The sequence below is a fragment of the Teleopsis dalmanni genome, chromosome 2 (assembly GCF_002237135.1).
Source record: "Teleopsis dalmanni isolate 2A chromosome 2, ASM223713v2, whole genome shotgun sequence".
In the NCBI taxonomy this organism is placed as follows: Eukaryota; Metazoa; Arthropoda; class Insecta; order Diptera; family Diopsidae; genus Teleopsis; species Teleopsis dalmanni.
In genome coordinates this window covers 7,157,611-7,178,093 of record NC_051847.1, presented here as the reverse complement: position 1 = coordinate 7,178,093, position 20,483 = coordinate 7,157,611, and the positions used below count along the sequence as shown (strand labels likewise).

At 30.9% G+C, this 20,483-nt stretch overlaps 1 protein-coding gene across 1 annotated transcript; it reads left to right on the top strand.

Moving 5' to 3' along the window:
* Nucleotides 1–327: 327 nt before the first annotated feature.
* LOC119678771 (alpha-amylase 1-like) lies at nt 328–4,964 on the top strand. Its single transcript, XM_038090822.1, has 4 exons — nt 328–735; nt 1,710–2,264; nt 2,379–2,491; nt 3,645–4,964. The coding sequence occupies exons 1-4, from the start codon at nt 364–366 to the stop codon at nt 4,870–4,872; spliced, it is 2,268 nt and encodes a 755-aa protein (XP_037946750.1). The 5' UTR covers nt 328–363; the 3' UTR covers nt 4,873–4,964.
* The last annotated feature ends 15,519 nt before the right edge of the window (nt 4,965–20,483 follow it).

The following is a 20,483-nucleotide window of genomic DNA, read 5'->3' as shown; positions in this document are numbered from 1 at the left end:
AAAAGCATATGTAAATATTTGATAAAATTAAAAAAGTTTGTAAAAGTAACAAGATTTCGTATCATTTTGCGTGTTTTAAGTGAACTGCACGCGACCCACCGCAGCAATGACATTTCCAAATGAAGTCCAATGAAATGCGGAAAAACTATGAATAGTTCGGAGCAACTGAATCGGATTTTGGAATTAGTTTGGAGTTGAAAGTGCGTGTATGTGGACTGTACGAAATCATTTCAATTGCAAAAAAAAAATAAAAAGTTATTCAAAATATCTTAAAGAGTTTTTCATAATAATTCATCTTTTTCATTATCGCTTTTTTCATTAAGCAGGATTTTAGGATAACGTATTTTAACAGGGATTCTAAATATGTGCAAACATTTTGTTGCTCTGGGTTGGGCTTCGGTATGTCTTCAATGGCTTTTAGTGTTGCCTAATGCAGCAGCTGAAAGCGGCAACAATGAAATGAGCAACACCACTATCAAGAGCGACACAAATTCGGTTCAAAATATTGCTGCTACTCAAGTTGACAATACCAGCACTAATGCTAACGATAACAATAGCACTGGCAACATCAGCAGAAGCAACAATAATAATAACAACAACGACAACCACAACCACAGTAATCCGCACTTCAAATCAAATCGAACGACAATTGTGCATTTATTTGAATGGAAATTTTTGGATGTTGCTGAGGAATGCATAAATTTTCTGGGTCCGAATGGATATGCCGGCGTACAAGTAAATAACGCACGATAGTCGCATAAGCACATAAAAGACAAGAAACATGCAGTTCAGTTTAGTTTCCATTTCTATCGAAATTGCAATGATTTCTCATTGCGATTTTCCATAATTTTCCAAATTTTGAAATTAGTAGAGGAAAATAGAAGAATGAAATATAAATTTTTCTTAAAATTTCAAGAGTGGAACACAGTGAACCCCAAAAAAAAATGGTTTTAATTATTGACAGTAATTGAGAAGATAAGATGATAAGAGGATTGCACACGGCATATAGTGCTAAGATTATTTAAACCAAAGAGACTCAGAGTCAGAGATTTTTAATTATCAGAGATAATTGATTACACATTCGTATAAATCGATTCCATTCATAATTAATAGATATAATAGAATGTGTTCTATATTGATGTAGTAGCAGTCTATCTAACTGAATTGAATCAAAAATTGATTAAAGAGAAAATCTATGAAGATTTTCGACTTTGCTTCACATAGAGTCTATTAGTTCCTTTATTTGGAAGTACAGATACATTTTTTGACATACTCTGTATTGAATATGGCAATACGATGACGATGTGTCTGAGTTTTTGCCGGTGCAGCATAGAATTTAAAGCAATTTCGAATCGAAAAATATCAAATGAAACTTATTAACAATCGAAACATTATTATTCTTCCAATTATTTATCTTCATCATTCCTTATGATGTAAAAATACATTTTACAATTTTTAAATAATTCGCCATAATAAAGGAGTACCATATTCGAAGGCACTCGTTTTTTGAGGTACCAGAAATGCCAATTCAATAGTCCACTCATAAAACGTAATGCCTGATGAATTTTCAGCAATATATCAATTTTGTTTATTTTTATGATTTTGCAATTTATTATTCCATGACTGTCACATACACGTATTCATCCGTGGCTCTGTTGCTCTGTTGTACTAACTGTTGTTTCTGTTGTTATTCCATGCACTTGCAACAGTTGTCACCCGTCACGGAGCATTTGGTTGTGCGTACTGCAAGGTATAGTCATCCCTGGTGGGAGCGCTATCAACCTATTTCATACAAGATAGCAACACGTTCCGGTAGTGAAGATGAATTCCTGAAAATGACGCGTGCCTGCAATGCAGTCGGTGTACGTATCTACGTGGATGTAGTGCTGAATCATATGGCTGCAAATAAATACAACCCCACCGACAGTAGTCACAGGAATACGAGTAACACTAAAGATAAAACAAACGAGTCCAATGGCACCTTTCCATTGTTGGGAAATGCCGGCAGTAAGGCAAATGCCAACACTTTTGACTATCCAAGTGTACCATATAAAGTTAAGGATTTTCACAAAGCATGCATGCTAGAAAATTATCAGGATGCACATGAGGTGCGTAATTGTCAGTTGGATGGACAACCGGATTTGGATCATTCAATTGCTAATGTGCAAGTTCGTATTGTTGAATTCTTAAATAAATTGGTGGACTTGGGTGTGGCAGGATTTCGTGTTGATGCAGCAAAACATATGTGGCCAATTGATATAAAGGTGACTGCCACTTGAGTTTGTATTGAGATTTTATGCAGTTTCATGCACAATTACTTTGTATTGGTGACAGTTTATTATTTTTAAATTAAATATTTTTTTTTTGTTTTTATCCAGCATATGGTCAATAATGTAAAAAATTTAAATAGTGAAGACTTTGATTTTGCAATGGGAGCAAGACCATTCTTTTATCTCGATGTTGCTGATGTTGGTCTTGATGCAGTATCGAAGTAAGTAAGCTATTAATTTTGATTTTTTTACAAGAACTTTAGATATGATTAAATTTGTTAAAATAAATGTACCACAGAATAATTATTAGTACATCACATTGCTATCTTTCTTCTTCAGGTACTAAGTAATTATATAAACATAATAATACGAACGCATGTGCTTATTTTAGTAGCCAAGTTAAAAGTGTACAAGCTCTTTTATAAAGTTAAGAGCTACGAAGGCCAAACGGGACTTTTCCAGACAAACAAGTTGATGACCCATTTGGTAGCAATCAGACGATCGAATAAGATCGCATGATTATAACATCAATGAAATTAAGCGCAGTGGGTGGATTTGAGAAAATTTCTTAGGACTAACCTTTCAAACACGTGCTATCATTAATCATTCTTATCTTCCTTGCAAAAGCCATAATTATTTAGCCGTAAGAATAGGCAACTCATAGTCCTCTTCTCAGCCTTCACGTCAAACCGTTGTGTAAATACAATAGAGCTTTTCAAGATCTTGAGTAATGAGCTATAAAGTACCAACAACACTATGCTTCGATATTCGAAATATGTTTTGCTGTTGTCACTCGGCTATAATATCTCTCGATTACCGATCTCGTTTCACAAAATGGTGATAATCCCAAGTATGTGATATAATACATACACCGCTTTTATTTGGAGACGAGGAAATCTTCTGTTGTACATTTTTCTAATTGTCAGACATTATATATAGTTTACTTCCTTAATAATCACTTACTACTGACTTCATATCACCAACATTTTATTAGTGTGATAAATTTATTAATTAAAAGAAAACATTCTTATAGAAAAGATTGAAACACTTTATGTTAGTTTACCTGTAGTTATTAAATTTATATATTCCTAATAATTAATTGTTATTAGGACCTACTTATCAATAAGTTCTTAATTTTTACAGAGCATAAGGTCAGTTCTTTAACACTTAAAATGATAATAAAACACTTATGAATATATTTCTTAATGTTAAAGTTTTCAATATATTTGAACACAAATTAATAAGTGTTTTATTATCATTTTTAAGTGTTAAATAGATGACATAAAGCCCGGTAAAAATTAAAAAGTTTACTTATATATTCCTATATTTCGTGACATCGTTTGGCTGGAAATAATGATAACGTTTTTGTTTCAGAACTGAGTACACCTCTTATGGTGTCGTTTCAGAGTATTTATATCCGTTTGAGCTATCGCAAATCCTAAATCATAGATCAACGTTAAGTGCTCTCATCAATTGGGGTCCCGCTATGGGATTTCTATCGCATCAACATGCTCTAGTCTTTGTTGACAGCCACGATACACAACGCGGATTATGTGATTTCGGCCACAAACATGTATTGACATATAAACAGAAACGCAGTTATGTTATGGCTAATTTATTTATGTTAGCACATCCTTATGGTTACATTAAGCGGATTATGAGCTCATATCGTTATGATAGCGGCGAACTCGATCAAGGACCGCCAAGCATGCAGCCGCGCACAAATGACGACAACATACAAACGCCGAAGTTTGATAGAAATGCACAATGCACGCCAGAGTCAGGTTGGATATGTGAACATCGCTGGCCTGCAATAGTTAACATGATTGCATTAGTGAATAGCTTAAATGCCATACAGGACATTATCATTAATTTTCAGACAGACGGACCGAATCATGTAGCCTTTTGTCGTGGCCATAAAGCATTCATAGCCATCAATAATGATCCCGTTCTGGCATATGAACGTGACGTGTACACCTGTCTGCAGCCAGGCATTTACTGCGATGTTATTAGTGGCGGCGTGAGTGAGGGAAAGTGTGGTGGTAAACAAATTGTGGTCAATGCGGAGGGTATAGCTAACATAATGTTGCCAGCCATTGTAGTAAATGAAAATGCGACCTCAAATGCTAGCGATGCAGCAAATGATGCAAATGAAGTTGCTGATTATGGCGTGATTGCAATTTATGTCGGTTCAAAATTGCCACAGACTGATGAAAATGCAAGCATAGCAACAAGCACAAGTGGAAATGTTGCAACAAAGAGCGGCTACAATGCAATTGAATTAAATCAAGTAACAACCGTTTCAACTCAAACCAATGATATCACAACCACTAAGTTACCCACTGAAGTAAGTACTCAGAAGAGCAGCTCACCTAGTTCACCTATAGCAGACACAGCCACAGACACAGCAACAACAACACATTCGTCCAGTGATGTTGAAGATGACGACTCCGTTGTGAATGCACACTCAGATGTAGAAATTCAGACCACAAGTTCATTATTTGATGATATAAAGGAAAGTACTAGTAGCCCCACTGACACGGAAAAGAGATCAACTACGTGGCATGAGGAAAAGCAAGTCAAACACCATTGGGAAAAGTGAAACGAAGAATGGTACAAGTCTTGATTCAACAGGGATTTAGTAAATAACAGTTAAAAGTAGCTTGTATTTTTAAGTATTTATGATTTATTCAATTTGGTACCACTTTTTAAATAAAATTCAGAATATTTAAAAAATGTATTAGCAATATTAAATAGTTGATGACAAGTCATAGGTTCTTTCACAATTCTAATTAAATTTGTAATTATATTGTTCACATTATCCAAAAATATTACTAAATAGATGAAAGTAAGTACGTTTATTTTTTGCCGTACGTTAAACTCTTTTTCTAACACGATCCATAAAACTGAATATAACATTGCAGAGGACAGTCAACTGGAATCCTTGAGGCAGCAAATTGAACAATGACTAGAAAATCCATACAAAAAGAAGGTGGCAACTAAAGTTAGAATTGCTGGAATATAAAGTTTTGAGTTGGAAGCTGATAGAAATATACACAATTTTCTCTGAGGTTAAGAATCCTTAGCCAATAACAGCTATTGACACGTAAGCCAACTTTGTAATATACCGTTACCTACACCAGCGATAAAGTAGAACAGATTTAGTTCTGGTTAAATAGATGGCGCTGGTTCATACTGATATTTCATCTAAATTTGAAGTTGTTTAGAATAAGAGAACAATGTTAAATTGAAGACCCCCTCTGGAGAATTATGCTTTTCTAGAACAGTTAATAGCACAGGTCGCTCACTCATATTATTGTTTTAAAACATGTTTAATATATCTGTAATAATGTTAATATAATTGTTTATGCACTACAATGTACAAATGCATAAATAGTAAGTTACCTCATAATAATTAAAAAACTATAGATTTGATATATTTGGAGTTAAATTAGCATTTAGTCCAGTTCAAAATTAGGCAGCCACAATAACTTCTGGATCGCTGCTTAAGAACCTGGAAGTTACTCGCCATTTCCATTTGAGCTAGAATTTCCCATCAGTCACTATTATAGCTCACTATTTGAAGCAAATTGTGAGTGAAGTTTCTTTTTACCACAATGATTACAAAGCAAAGGATTTCCCGAAAAGAGTTCTTCGTTTGACGATACGCGGTCCTCCATATACTTAAGAATTGATTTTTGGGCATTTGTTGATGTTGGCTTCAGTGACATCTTAGCCTTTTCAAGTGTTTGCTTCTGTAAATCATCCAGAATTATTATATTATCGTTAAACAAGGTTTGTTTTTCCATTGCCTTAGTAGCTTTCTGTGCCTTTTCAGATGTGCACTTCTCAGATCCCTTTAAAACTATTATGCTATCTTTTGATGGAATTGCTCTTTCCAAACGTTTAAACATTTTTCTAGTTTTCTCAACTGTGTGATTCTCTGCACCTTTCATAACTACTATACCATCTTTTGATGTTATTGGCTGTTCCAAAGGTTTTAACATTCTTTTAGGTTTCTCATCTGTATATTTCGCCATACCTTTCACATATATTATACTATCTTTTGATGAAGTTGATCTTTCCAAAGGCTTTAAGGCTTTTTTAGTTTTCTCAGCCGTATACTTTTCTACACCTTTCAAATCCATTCTGCTATCTTTTGGTGGTATTGGCTTTTCCAAAGATTTTAATATTCTCTTAGTTTTCTTAACTGAGCATTTCTCCATACCTTTCACATATATTATACTATCTTTTGATGATGTTGACCTTTCCAAAGGTATTGAGACTCTTTTAGTTTTCTCGCCAGTATATTTCTCTGCGTCATTCCAAATTTTTATACCATCTTTTGATGATACTGGATTTTCCAAAGACATTGATATTCCTTTAGGTTTCACAGGAATGTACTGCTCTACATTTTTCCAAACTTTTATACTATCTTTGGATGGTATTGGCTTTTCCAAAGATTTTAATATTCTTTTAGTTTTCTTAAGTGAACATTTTTCCATACCTTTCACATATATTATACTATCTTTTGATGATGTTGACCTTTCCAAAGGTTCTGAGCCGCTTTTAGTTTTCTCACCTGTATATTTCTCTGCACTCTTCCAAACTTTTATACCATCTTTTGATGGCACTGGATTTTCCAAGGACATTGATATTCCTTTGGGTTTCACAGGAGTGCACTGCTCTACATCCTTCCAAACTTTTATGCTATCTTTGGATGGTATTCGCTTTTCCAAAGGTTTTAATAGTCTTTTAGGTTTCTTAACTGAAAATTTTTCCATACCCTTCACATATATTATACTCTCTTTTGATGAAGTTTTCTCACCTGTATACTTCTCTGCACCTTTCAAAATTTTTATACCATCTTTTGATGGTATTGGCTTTTCCGAAGGCATTGACACAGATGTGTGCTGTTCTGCAATATTCGAGACTTTTATATTTTCTTTTGATGATATTGGCATTCCCAAAGGCATTGATATTCCTTTAGGTTTCACAGGTGTGTACTGTTCTGCACTTTTCAAAACTATTCTGCTATCTTTTGTAAAAATTGACTTTTCCAAAGATTTTAATATGGTTTTAGGTTTCTTAACTAAATATTTCTCCATACCTTTCACATATATTATACTATCTTTTGATGAAGACTTCTCCATAGGTTTAAAGGTGCTTTTAGTTTTCTCACCTGTATACTTTTCTGCACCATCCCAAAATTTCATATCATCATTTGATAGCATTGGCTTTTCCAAAGACATTGATATTCGTTTAGGTTTTACAGGTGTGTACTGCTCTGCACCTTTCCAAACTTTTATACTGTCTTTTGATGGTATTGGCTTTTCTAAAGGTTTTAATATTCTTTTAGGTTTCTTAACTGAACATTTCTCCATACCTTTCACGTATATTATACTATCTTTTGATGAAGTTGACCTTTCCAAAGGTATTGAGACTCTTTTAGTTCTCTCGTCAGTGTATTTCTCTGCACCATTCCAAATTTTTATATCATCTTTTGATGGTATTGACATTCCCAGAGACTTTAATAATCCTCTAGGTTTTATAGGTGTGTACTGCTCTGCACCTTTCCAAATTTTTATACTGTCTTTTGATGGTGTTGGCTTTTCTAAAGGTTTTGATATTTTTTTGGGTTTCACAGGCATGTACTGCTTTGCATCGTTTAAACCTACTAAACTCTCTTTTGATTGAATTGGCTTTGCGGTAGGTTTTGAAGTTCTTCTAGCTTTCTCAACTGCGTACTTATTTAAGAAGTTCAAAATGATTGCTTGTTCATGTGTTGGCGATTTCTGTATTGCTTCTGTAGCTAAATGCTTCTGGAAGCCATTAAATATTGTTAACTCACTTTCTGAGAAAAACGATTCCTTATTTGAATCGGTATTATTTTTAGGTTTATCATTTTTACTTTTTTCTAACCATTTAAAGACTTCTTCTGCATTTTTTGACATTGGCCTCTCAGGGTACTCTAAAGATTTCGCATATTTTTCAGTTGATTGCTTCTTGAACATTTTTAAAGTAGTTGCTTTTTCCTTTAAGGATGTTGGTTTTTGTAAAACTTTAGAATTTTTTTTAGAGTCCTCACTTAATGATTTTGATCCATATCTTGAACCAAGTTTTAGTGGGTGGAACGATGCTACCCTTCCCAATTGCTTTAAAGGCTTTGTAACGCCCTCAGCTGTGTGCTTTGAAGGAATATTTGGTTTCGATAATTTTGGCTTCCGTAGGTCCTTTAACAATAACTTGATAGTTTCTGCATATTTCAGCTTATCCCTTTCCTGTGCAGTCTCCTTGGGTTTTTGATAGACTTTCTCCTTCGGAAGTGTTATTTTCTTTTTTTTATCAGAAGGAATAAAATAGGCATTATTGTATTTAAAAACCACACCACGTTTCACACATCTCTCTAATGCAACGAAAAGCACGGATATAATTTCAAATTGAGCCAGTCTGTGTTTGGACGAAACATATTTGGTGATTGCCTCTAGACTACTGGGTACCTTTAATTCTTCCAGATAATGTAATATCGCCGTATCTGAAAGGGTCATGTTGATTAATAAACTTTAAAATGCTAAAGTGTTTTTCAATTTGCAATTTTTATTTGTAAAATATCAATACTTAAAATTTTGAATACTTTTTCTCCAAAGCAAACGTTGGGCTATAATAAAAATTTCTAAATGAAAACCAGAAATGTTTAACATTCAAGAAAATTTACTAAGTCAACACTGCCTACTGTTCAAATAAATTAATATTCAAAGTTGATAAGAGATTATTCGGTATGGAGAATAGATTTATACGATATGTGGGAAATGGCCATATTTATGGAGTTAAGTTGCGTTTCCATGTGATGATAACGACACTACATGGGCTTATGATCTTATGGTTAAAATAACCATAAAATTGAAAGGAGAATCTTGAAAAAAAAGGATATTGTTATCCTGACCTTATGACCCTATTACGGGGTTTACATTATCAATTTTGTAGGTGGAGATCGACTTTAGGAGCTAAACCAGTCACCAAAGCTGACTTTATGATATAAAAAAGGACGCAACAAACTTCGAATTTTCACTGAATGTAGAATTCATTTAATACCTTTTCTTGAATACAGCCCTGAAAATAATACGTTATCGATTTAAAATAATATATTGCCAGTGCCATTTTAACATTGTTGCTATGAAAACTGGGTTGTTATCTATGAATATATTTTAAAAAATGATTATTTATTAAACTTATTTAAAGATATTGAATATTTGAGTTGAAATATTGAAACAATATTTATTAATTCTATTATTTGAGCCCATTTTCTATGCTTTAGAAATTGAAATTTTTTAAAAGTCTTGAAATTTCCCGAGTTTATAAGCTTGACTTTGACTTGAAATTTTACAAAATTGTACTACTCTATTTTTATGTTCTTTATTATTAATTACAGCTTAATTATTTGTCTATTAGCAGTAATGCAGTTAATTTTTAAAATTAGTCTACCGAAGAGCAGCTAAAGATCACCTGAGTAAATTTTTTAAATTAGTCATTAGTGATAACATCAGAAAGTCTATACGGATGGAATTATGCTACTACTACCACTACTACTACTACTACTACTACTACTACTACTACTACTACTACTACTACTACTATTACTACTGCTGCGCTTACTTCTACTATTGCTATAACTACTACTACTAATATTACTAATACTACTACTACTACTACTACTACTACTACTATTACTACCAAAACCACCACCACTACTATTACTATCACTACTACTACTTCTTCTACTACTACTATTACTGCTGATACTAATAGTACATTTTATTGTTATCATTTAAGAACTGGCAATGGGAACTATTCTAAACTTCGATAGTGAATTTTTTTTTATTTTATTTATATTTCCTTTAAAAGGATTTAATTAAAGGCAACAATGTTTCCATAAATTGCGAATGAAAACAGAAACTATCAATGCGTAGTACAGACGTCCTTTTTTCGGTGAATAAGGCAGGTGAATGGTCATTTTTGTGAATTCAATAATGTTTGTTTATTGGCAGAGTTGAGTGCGGTTGGTATGTGTTAGGATTTCCAATTCGGTTTTTAGGGTCACTTATTTACGTGTTGTTTGCCACTTGCTCGAATTATTGCAGTCGAGCCATTGAACTGTTAAAATTTAATGTTCCTATTTTGGCAACAATTGCCGAGCAAAATAGTTTTCCATTAGAATTGCGTCTTCAGATATTACGCGAGGTGGTGAATCAGACCTAGAAGCCACGCGTACACTTAGTGAACTTATGTAGTACATAATTTCTTAAGGATTTCTCAATTTCCTAGATACTTTAAATTTTTTCCTCAAACACAGCGACGCATAGAATCACATTTCGTTAGCATTTGCTGTGTAGTGTGGAACTCATTTTGGAGTTCATTTTCTTAATGTTTCTTACAAAATTGGCATCCGGTGTGGCACAACTCCTGCTACTTAAATTGAAATAAATTTTTCTATAATCGAAAAAAAGTTTTATTGTATTTCCTTACAAGTTGCGATATTCCTTTTTATTGCACAACAGTTCGAGTGGCAAGTGCGAAAATGGTACTTTTTCCCAGCTACTTTCTTCGTTGGCGAAATTGGAAATAAATCGAATGCAATGGCAATAGCAACAGGACTGTGACCAACCACATCTCTCGGTAATACTAGCATCAGTACCAGTACCAGTATCAGTACCAGGATCAGTACCACACCAGGTTTTCTGGGTTTCATTTTTTTTTATGGAATTTCATTGAATTTCGTAAATTTCAATGAATTTGTTTGGTTTTTTTTGGTATGCATTTTGGACAAATGCAGAAATAATGGCCAAAATGCTTATTTGAATGGTTTATGGCAATTGAATTTTATTAGTTCATTATGTACTTCCTTTTCATTTATACTCGAATGGAATTTTCCTTTTTTTATTTTTCACTTAATAAAATAAATGCTTTTATGTCTTACTGAAAGTTTGTTGCTTGGAAGTTTAGCAAAAGACCGGAAAAGGAAAAACCCTTTGGCGAAGTAGCTGACGTTAATGGCGGTTTTATTCATAATTTAAAAGTTTTTCTGTTAAGTTTAATTTCTCCGAATAAACTTGTAAAAAGCAATCGAAAAGTGTATAATGATTTATTGAAAATTAATTTATGACCCGATCTACTTTAATTATTTAACCATTTCATCAATTCAATTTCAATTTAAAAAAATTTTAATAAAGTTTTTAATTTACATTCAATGCTTACATTTTGATATTTTGATATTCCGCTGAGTTCTGTTATTGTTATCCTATTCCTATTTGCTATCAGGAAATGTTTAACACAAGAACTATTCTTGCATTTAATAAATTTTGCTGATGAAACGCGCATCCTAAGTGATGCATACAATCGCTAAACTAAGACTCTGATCTGGTATCGCAATGGACCTTAATGGTGTACGCTTCATTTGTTCGTAAGGTATTCCGTTTGATTATTGTCAGTTGTTGGCACAAAAAATTCTATTCTTTATAAAGTTTCGTGATTATCTGCATAAATTTATTCATAAGTGGTTCATTTTATATGGCATCCATAATAAGTGTATCAACTTGATTGATATTTAAAACGAAATTGTGATAATTTTAGATCTATAATTTGTGAATAGCGCTTAATGATGTTGAATATATCATGAGTTTAAGTAAATCACGATGATTAATTTTATCGGGACAAGAGGAAACAAGCGTTCCTACAGAGTCCCAAACACATCAGTTAACGATCATTCAAGAAGGGAAATAATGGTATCAAAGCTGATTTGCAAAAAATTATTCTTGGTTGGATATAATTCTAGTATTTTATTTCATCTGATTGTAAGAATACTTGAAGTAAACATTTTTTAACAGAACGCTTTCCATCAATGACTATTCTTTAATTGTAACATTGATGTATGGACTTAAATAATGTTTTAAAAGTTAATGATCTTATAATATCTTTCTAAGTCTTTCTATTCGACTCCTACATATAAAAGATTTTTATAACCTAAATATATGTGTTCTTGTGTTATTGGTAATAAGTTCTAAGGCCCTATATATTATAAATCCTATTTTTCTCTTCATATAATAATATTACATTATATATAAAATTGCTATATAAATTAAAAATATGATTTTGAAACTGGTTTAACTTGAAGTAGTTGCGTACAATAAGGTTCTATATGAAAACTCACAATAGACCCTTTCTTGTTACTCTATTGATGCGTTTTAACGAACCTTGCAATACTACATTTTTCGTTGTGCGTATATTTATAGTTATACCCTAGCATATATTACCATCCAAAAGTACCAGCTCTAATTAATTTTCAATATGTTATACTTAGAGAGGTTAACGGATTTGTTTTATCCTTTTTCGAAATACATGTTTTATACTCTTATATGAAAACCATTCTGATAATCGTTCTATATATTTCTAGTTTAATTTTTTAGAATATTAATACCAATTTTATGAATGGTGTATGCAGAGTACCATTAATTTCTGTTTCTTATTTGAAATATAATAATGATCTATGATTTAAATGCTTTACAAGATATTTTTTACTTGACTGGTAGGACTTAAGAATTTAAGTTTCGTTTTAACTCAATATCAAGGATGCTGCCCCTATAGTGGGATTCTAATTTATTGACGATTTCTCTGCAGACAATAAGCATACACCGAAAACCTATTTAAACCCAGTTCGATCCATTTTTCATTTTTATTTCATAATCAATTACGACTTTAGCGTTTTTTATAAACTTAATAAAAAAAGTTATTATATTATAATAACATATAATATTATTAGGTTATTATCATTTAATGTCAATAACTTTATAAATAGAATGGTTTACATTACAACTGTTTTAGACACAGTTCTTTATGCTAAGAAGTCTATACAGCATAACTAGAACCGATTTTATTAAGATTATTGCCAAAATGGAACTGATTCGGATGAATATTAGTTAATTTAGATTAGAGCTTTATGAAATAAAGATAAATCAGTCTGTATTTTACAAAAACCCAAATTTTATTTAAAATCTAAGTCTTAGAATTGTTTAGTTTCCACAAAATTTAACAGTACATAAATCTGTTAACAGTAGGGGAATAAAGTAATTCTGTTATAAGTACTGTTAACAAATCTTTACTTATGATATTCTACTGTTAATAACATACAAACAAAAACATTTCGTTTTCATTAGTTATTAGTATAAATATTTAATCACTTATATTGGAAATTAATTTTCTATATAGGATTTTTATTTAACAAATTTCTAAAAAATTCTGTTAATTAATTCAGCCAGAGTATAGAATTTGCTTGAGATGCTTTGTAAATAATTGAAATAGTATTTTATGTTAGAATAGCTGAATTAATAAATGAAATAAACTTACATATAAAACCAATTGATACTATAAGTGAAATGCTAGCGTAAGAACATGAAAGTAACGATAGACAACTGCAATAACAAACAGTTAGTTCTTCATGAACTGTCATGGCTTGAAAGTAAGTGATGCTGAAATTAAAACATAATAAATTATGATTGCTTTAGTATTGATTTAAAGCAATATAATAAAAAGTTATTACAGTAACCAAAACGATTTCTACAAAGGCATTTAGTATTTTAGAACTCCTAATTTAAGAAACTAAATTCAGAGTTTATTGTACTTAAAAAAGCTTACTGAATATTTTAATCTTAATCTTAAATAGTTTAACTAATAATAATAATAAGTTTAAAATTAATTTTATTTTAGAAATAATATTTTAAATAAAATAAATTTTTAATTCTTTAATTCCTTTTTGTAACCAATTTGCTTTTAAGCCAAATTGTTGCATTTAACGCATGCACCTAATCTATTGGTTTAACATAAATTCCACAAATTAATGTTACTTTTAACAGAGCTCTGTTATTGTTTGATGTTAGTGAAATTTTAAAACTTTCTATTCGTTTAAGACTTCAAGCACGAAGTAGATTTTCGTTAGTTTAACGTCGGAAAGCATATAAGTTGCACGTGCAGCGGAGTTGAGTTTCCGGCAAAGGAGAAAATAATTTCAAATCTGACGTCGACGATATATTGTTAAGATACAAAATAAGATGCCACAGGCGATGTGCTTAGGCTTTACAAAAAATAATTTGAGACTTTTGTGTTAATATAAGAAAGTAACAAACCAGAATCTGCTTTGTGTTTTGAACTAAGACTAGAAAAATGAAAGATGAGTGAAAAGGCGTTAATGAAGGATTGAATATTTACAAAGCATAAATTTCGTGAATTATAAATGAATTAAAGAAAAAAATTCCGCCTCTATTTTATACCAAGAACATTGTATAAATCAGCGGTTAAGCGTAAATATGCAAACAGAATAATAAAAAAAATATTTTAGAAAGAAGAGGAATTAATTCAGTGAAATTGTGTCGGTACGTGATGCCAAATTAAAACATATCAAATGATCAAAAATAGTATTTCATATTTTTAAATTGAAATTGATAAAAATATCTAATAAAAAATCCATGTAAATCGTATTCTGAAACGTAGATTTTTTCTATCTGTTGCTGCAGATAACCAATTAATTTGAAAGCCTAATGAGATTTTATGCGATGCAAACCACAAGCGAATTGCAAATATTTTTGTTGCCTGCTTTTGGGCGTAAAGTTTGATATGCGCTAATGCAGTTGCTAGAACAGTCGGCCCAGATGTTGTTTATTTATTGAAACTGCAACAAAATCCTACTAAAACCTATAAAAATAAGGCTAGAAATTATTTACCAATTTAAAAACAATTGCTGCAATTACACTTGAATAACCGCAACGGAAATCCGTGCCATTTCCGTTTGTTGAAATCAATTTGTCTAACTTTATTTACATTACATTGTGTTGGACGTGTTTGCTTTGTGCTCGCCTCCTAAATTCGAAATTGTGTTTTATTTTGCATTAGAAACAAATGATCAAAAAATAAATAAATAGTAAAAATTCTGTTAAATTGATTGAATTTTCGTTAATTGAAATTTACTCTGTGGCTCAAAATTTAATTGTGATTTTGTGCATTTGTTGAAATTACATTTTGGCCGAGTTTTCCAGTTTGTGGTTGAGACTTGCATCGCAACTGCATTTCGCCGCACTAAAAGGTGAGTAGAGTGCAAATTGTGATAGCCATTAATTAAACATAAGGAAGTTTAAATCAGACCGAATGTCGGCAAACGCTCTAAATGCATTGAATTGTTATCCTATTAGATTGGTTGGGATTTTGGTGTAATGCAAGAGGCTTATTCGAAACACATTTCACTGCAATTCACTGCAATTCACTGCATTTCACTGCAATAAACAGAAAATTTACTGCTGAGCAAATAATTCAGAAAATTTGTTGCATAAATAATAATTAATTTTAGTCAACAGGGAACAGCCATTAGACTGTAGTCAAATATTGGTTAAAACTTCTTTGACGTAGGCTTAAAATAGGCTTCAACCACAGAATATCAGGTAACAGAACAACCTTTGGGAAAATTGAATATTCTGATAAAAGTTTCTGCATTTGAAATTTATTACAAACTGAAACAATGCATTTTATTTATTGGATGATATATACTTTTATGGGGAAATTTAATATAAATGTTAAAATAAAAACTATTATAGTGCCAGTAACTGATATTTTAAAAAAATATGATTAACACCAGAAATAATTATATTTTTGTGAATAATTTACATTTTAATAAAATAATTTACAATTTAGTTACATAAATATTCTTATAGATTTATTGTGATTTATATGTATTAAAAAAAATTGTTTAAAAATAAATATTAGGGATTATAATAAAATTAAACCCACGTTTCAGCTCTATTTAAATACCGTTTTTTTTTAATTTTTACATAAATCACACTCCAAAATTATTAAGTTTCTCAAAATTATTTTTAGTTAAAAATCACCCATAAATAAACTTATTTATTAGGGGAAATTACTCAATAGATATTATTTAATATTTAATTTCAAAAAAAAAAAATTGGCAAATTTTCTGTATTTTTAAAATTTTCTTGGAAATAACAAAAACCAGAGTATAAAGTTTCTCCATCAAGGAATATAACTACAGTATAAAAATTTATTTACAATGGAATGAATTTTTTAACAGGTCATAAACCTAATTTGAATATTTCCACATATTCATTAAAGGTGCTCTTTGGAATTATGTATTTGCTTTAGTGGTTCCTCATTTAACCTTGCTTGGCTTTGCTGGTTTAGTCTACTTTAAATATATATTCTTGACGGTGCTAGTACTGACGGTGTCCCCCTCTGAACGCTTCTTTCCTTCTCACTGAAGGATTCCTTTCACTACAGCAATATGCAGGAAGTGTTTATCTTCTCAAATGATCAATTTTTGGACACTGGTTCGTGGATCATTTTTTTCTCTTGCAATATATAAGAGCTGTGAATTTTCCAAGAATATAAAGGAATGTTTCTGTGTCTTCCATAAATAGTCTACGTTTTTCGTTTTTTGATAGTTTATGCTTGTTCAAAAGACAGTAAACAGTTAACACTCTAATTATTTTTTTTAAAATCGATCTAGATCTAAAAAGATTTAGTAGGTATAGCTTTTTTCTTGGAGTATTTTGGAAAGAGATGTTTTATGCAGACGATTTCTCTTTCGTAGGTCGTTTGTGCGTGGCTTTGTTGGTATAGTAGAATTTTGTTTTTAAGAGTAATTTTTGCTGAAATTCGGAACAGAATCCGATCTATGTGGATTCTTCTATAGGTTAAAGCTTCAAAATTATTGTTAATTTAATTTCCAATTAATATCTTAGAAATATGCGTTTTATTTTATTATATTGAGTAAATTAAAAAACTACTTAAGAGTAACTGTTTCCCAACAGTATTAAGCTTATATATTTCTTATTACGCACAATTATTTAAAAAAAAAAATAAAATTGCTGAAACATTTAAATAAAAGAACAATTCAGAATTATTTAAAGGAGAATGAAGTATGTATAAGAAAAGAAAATTATATAAAAGAAAAAAATATAAAAGCACATTTTAATTAATATTTAAAATATTTAAGTTACTTTATTTATAACTATTTTATTGTTATCAAAAGACAAACATTTCTATACACAAAATCGATTTAAGCTTTAATTAATCTTAAATGATTACCATTATTCTATTTCCTGTTACTAGAACAGCAAACCTATGCTTTACCGCATCCCCAGTTCTCCACTTTCGAGCTGTTCCCAAACAATCCTATTAGCTTAAATGTAAACTCATTTAGTCTAACAACATTTAGCAGTAAGCAGAGATTGTCTGTTTAGCACATCCGTTCCACCTCCCCTACAGCAAATAGAGGAAATTGTTAATAAAAAGTAATCAAAGTAATAAGAGTAATGCACACTCTTAAGTACTTGGCGATACGCTACACGCAGCACTTTAAAAACCGTTCTGCCATGCACGTTAGGCAATAAAAATATTAGGGACAAAATTTCCGGATTTTGTTCTTGCTGTTATTGTTGTTGTTTTTTTTTTAACATTTTATTTGCGTAAAATTACACAAAAGCTCGCAAATGAAAAAATTAAATTACACAAAACAGCAGTAACAATGAAGTAACAGCAACAGCAACAGCAACAACAACAACAACAGCACATACAGTCAACAACAACCACCGCAACATCGCAACATCTATGGTTGCCAGACAAACAGTATTTTATTAGATCCTTATGCAAATATTGCCATTTTATTGTAGGTGGAGCCACTTCCATACTCGCGCAAGTATTTATAATAATGTTTTTAATTTTTTATTTATACTTGTATTTTATTATTTATTTTGATTTAATTTCAAGAATTTTGCATTGTGTTACTTTTCACAAAATTCCGGTAAAATTTTGTGTAGCTTCCTGGTCTAAACTAAATAAAACTCCGAAATTTTTGTTTTTTTTTTTGTATTTTTTTTTTTGGTTATGCAAGGGAGTTTGTTGTTGTCACCGCGACGTTCTTAACAAATGAATAATGTATTTGCGTTGCTATTGTTGTTGTTGTTATTATTGTTATTAACGCATAATAACAAAAACACAACAATAATGCTTTACTTATATTTGCTTGTTGAGTGAGTGAGTGAGTAAATGCGGGTGCGTATGAGTGTCATGTGTTGCTGAGGCTTCATTCTAATATTTATAATATTTATTGTTAGTCATTACCACGCAGTAAACATAATATAATTATATATTTTTATTTGTATAAGTTAAAGCATTAACCGCAGTTTCGTAAAAATATTTAAATTATTAAATTTAAGAATAAAAATATTATAAAGAAATAACTAATTTAACAGGACTTAACTTACTTTAATTAAAGTAAAAGGAATAACAAAAAAGGATTCAGCGACCTCCTTTAGGCTTTTAAGCTACAAATTGATCCTAACAGAACACAAGTCGGTTAGTTTTTCAAATAAAGGTCAAATTGCCTTATTGAGCATTTTTTTATATTAGTCAGAGACAACAGTTCTCAGCCCAGTATTCCGTTTCGTCCCAGATTAAAACTCAGAGAGTGTTATGAGGCGATTTCAAATTTTTTGGTATGCCAATTTGATAGTTTATTAGAGTTGTCAGCTATTTTAAGCAACCTTTCCACTATGTTATATGCTCATATCAAGTTTATATGCTCACTTCTCGAATATCAAGGTTTAAAAGTATATGTTTTTTACATTGATCACACTAACAGAAACCACAGATAACATCTAACTTCAATTAATAAGTTCAATTTTTATATTGATCAGACAACAATTACTTATTGTTACTGATTTTCATGTTAAAATGTCCAACTTTAAAACTTGATATTTTATAAACTAAGCTCTATTGACATATAGAGTAGTGTCTGATTCCAGACACTGACTTCACAGTGTCTTTAAAATTGAAATCGTGTCGTGACAATGAATGTGTTAAAATTGATATCCTCATTTAGATGGCTACAATCCATTGTTATCATTAACATAATACAACTGCCTACTATTTAAGTTTAGGTGAGCTTTGGGCACAACATGGAGTCGCGGTGTTGTGCCTAAACTTACCTGATACATACTCATTTTGTTAAGATGGTAACGTAAGTTTAGATGCCCCAACAGGTCGCCTTTTAGCAATTTTAGCATATTCATCTTCAAAGGGGATGTCTCTTTAGAGTTATAACATAAATAAAAACACTTTATTAATTTTTTTCTCATATCTTCCTATTTTTTCATTAAAATTCTATTTTCTATTCTGAGAAAGATATACATTTTCAATATTTTTCGTTTTAACGTGACTTAAGTGTATAATAAAAACCTTAAAAAAGATGCTGGGTGACGAAAAACTTTTATATAATTTAATTATATATATCAAATAAGATACTTTAACATACTTATATTAAGTTAATAATTCTTTATATTCAAAAATTATACATATAAAAGTTTTATGTAAACGTAAAAACAGACTTTATACCTTTTGAAATATATTTTTCTACGATGAACGCAGCTGCTCGAATTGATTTGTATCCTTTTTATAGTATCGTAAAGAGGGACTATTATTTAAGGAGCATATACGAGACATTCAGTTCTCAAGGCCATAAATTTTTGCTGCTAAATTAAATTTGACATTAGCATGCTTTTAACGACTATCATGTGTCAATTTTGCAAGGGAATGGGAAAGGCACGATTCTTAAAGGATGCCTTGTGATTCAAATATTGTATATTTTTTTGACATATAAAATAGCACACATGTGCACCGATAAACACAAACAAATTCAAAGATTACACAGTCTAATGAATCAATTTGGTTCTAATCCGCATTGACAGATTTATTTTTTAACTAAATTTCTGAATATCTGAATTTGTGCTTAGCAACACTTGGAGTCCTGCGAATGAATTCATTTAGAATTAAGTATTCTGGTAACTTGTTTATGCAAAACAATTAAATGCACTCTACGCATCGAGTTAATATCTACACATATCTATACATACTTATATATACATATATACATATATATATATTTAGGTTTAGGACGTAAATAAATAAATATGTAAAATTAAATTAAATTGCACACATTAACCAACATCAAAATGATACTTAAGTGCCATCTTCAAATGTCTCAAGTGTCGCATTACAGTTATAAATGTCAGTCCATCTGTCATTTTAGATATTCTGCGTAGCCAAGTCGAGCCGAGCTGAGCGGAAGTTTGTTTGTGGCTGGGCTTATGTATTTTTGCAATA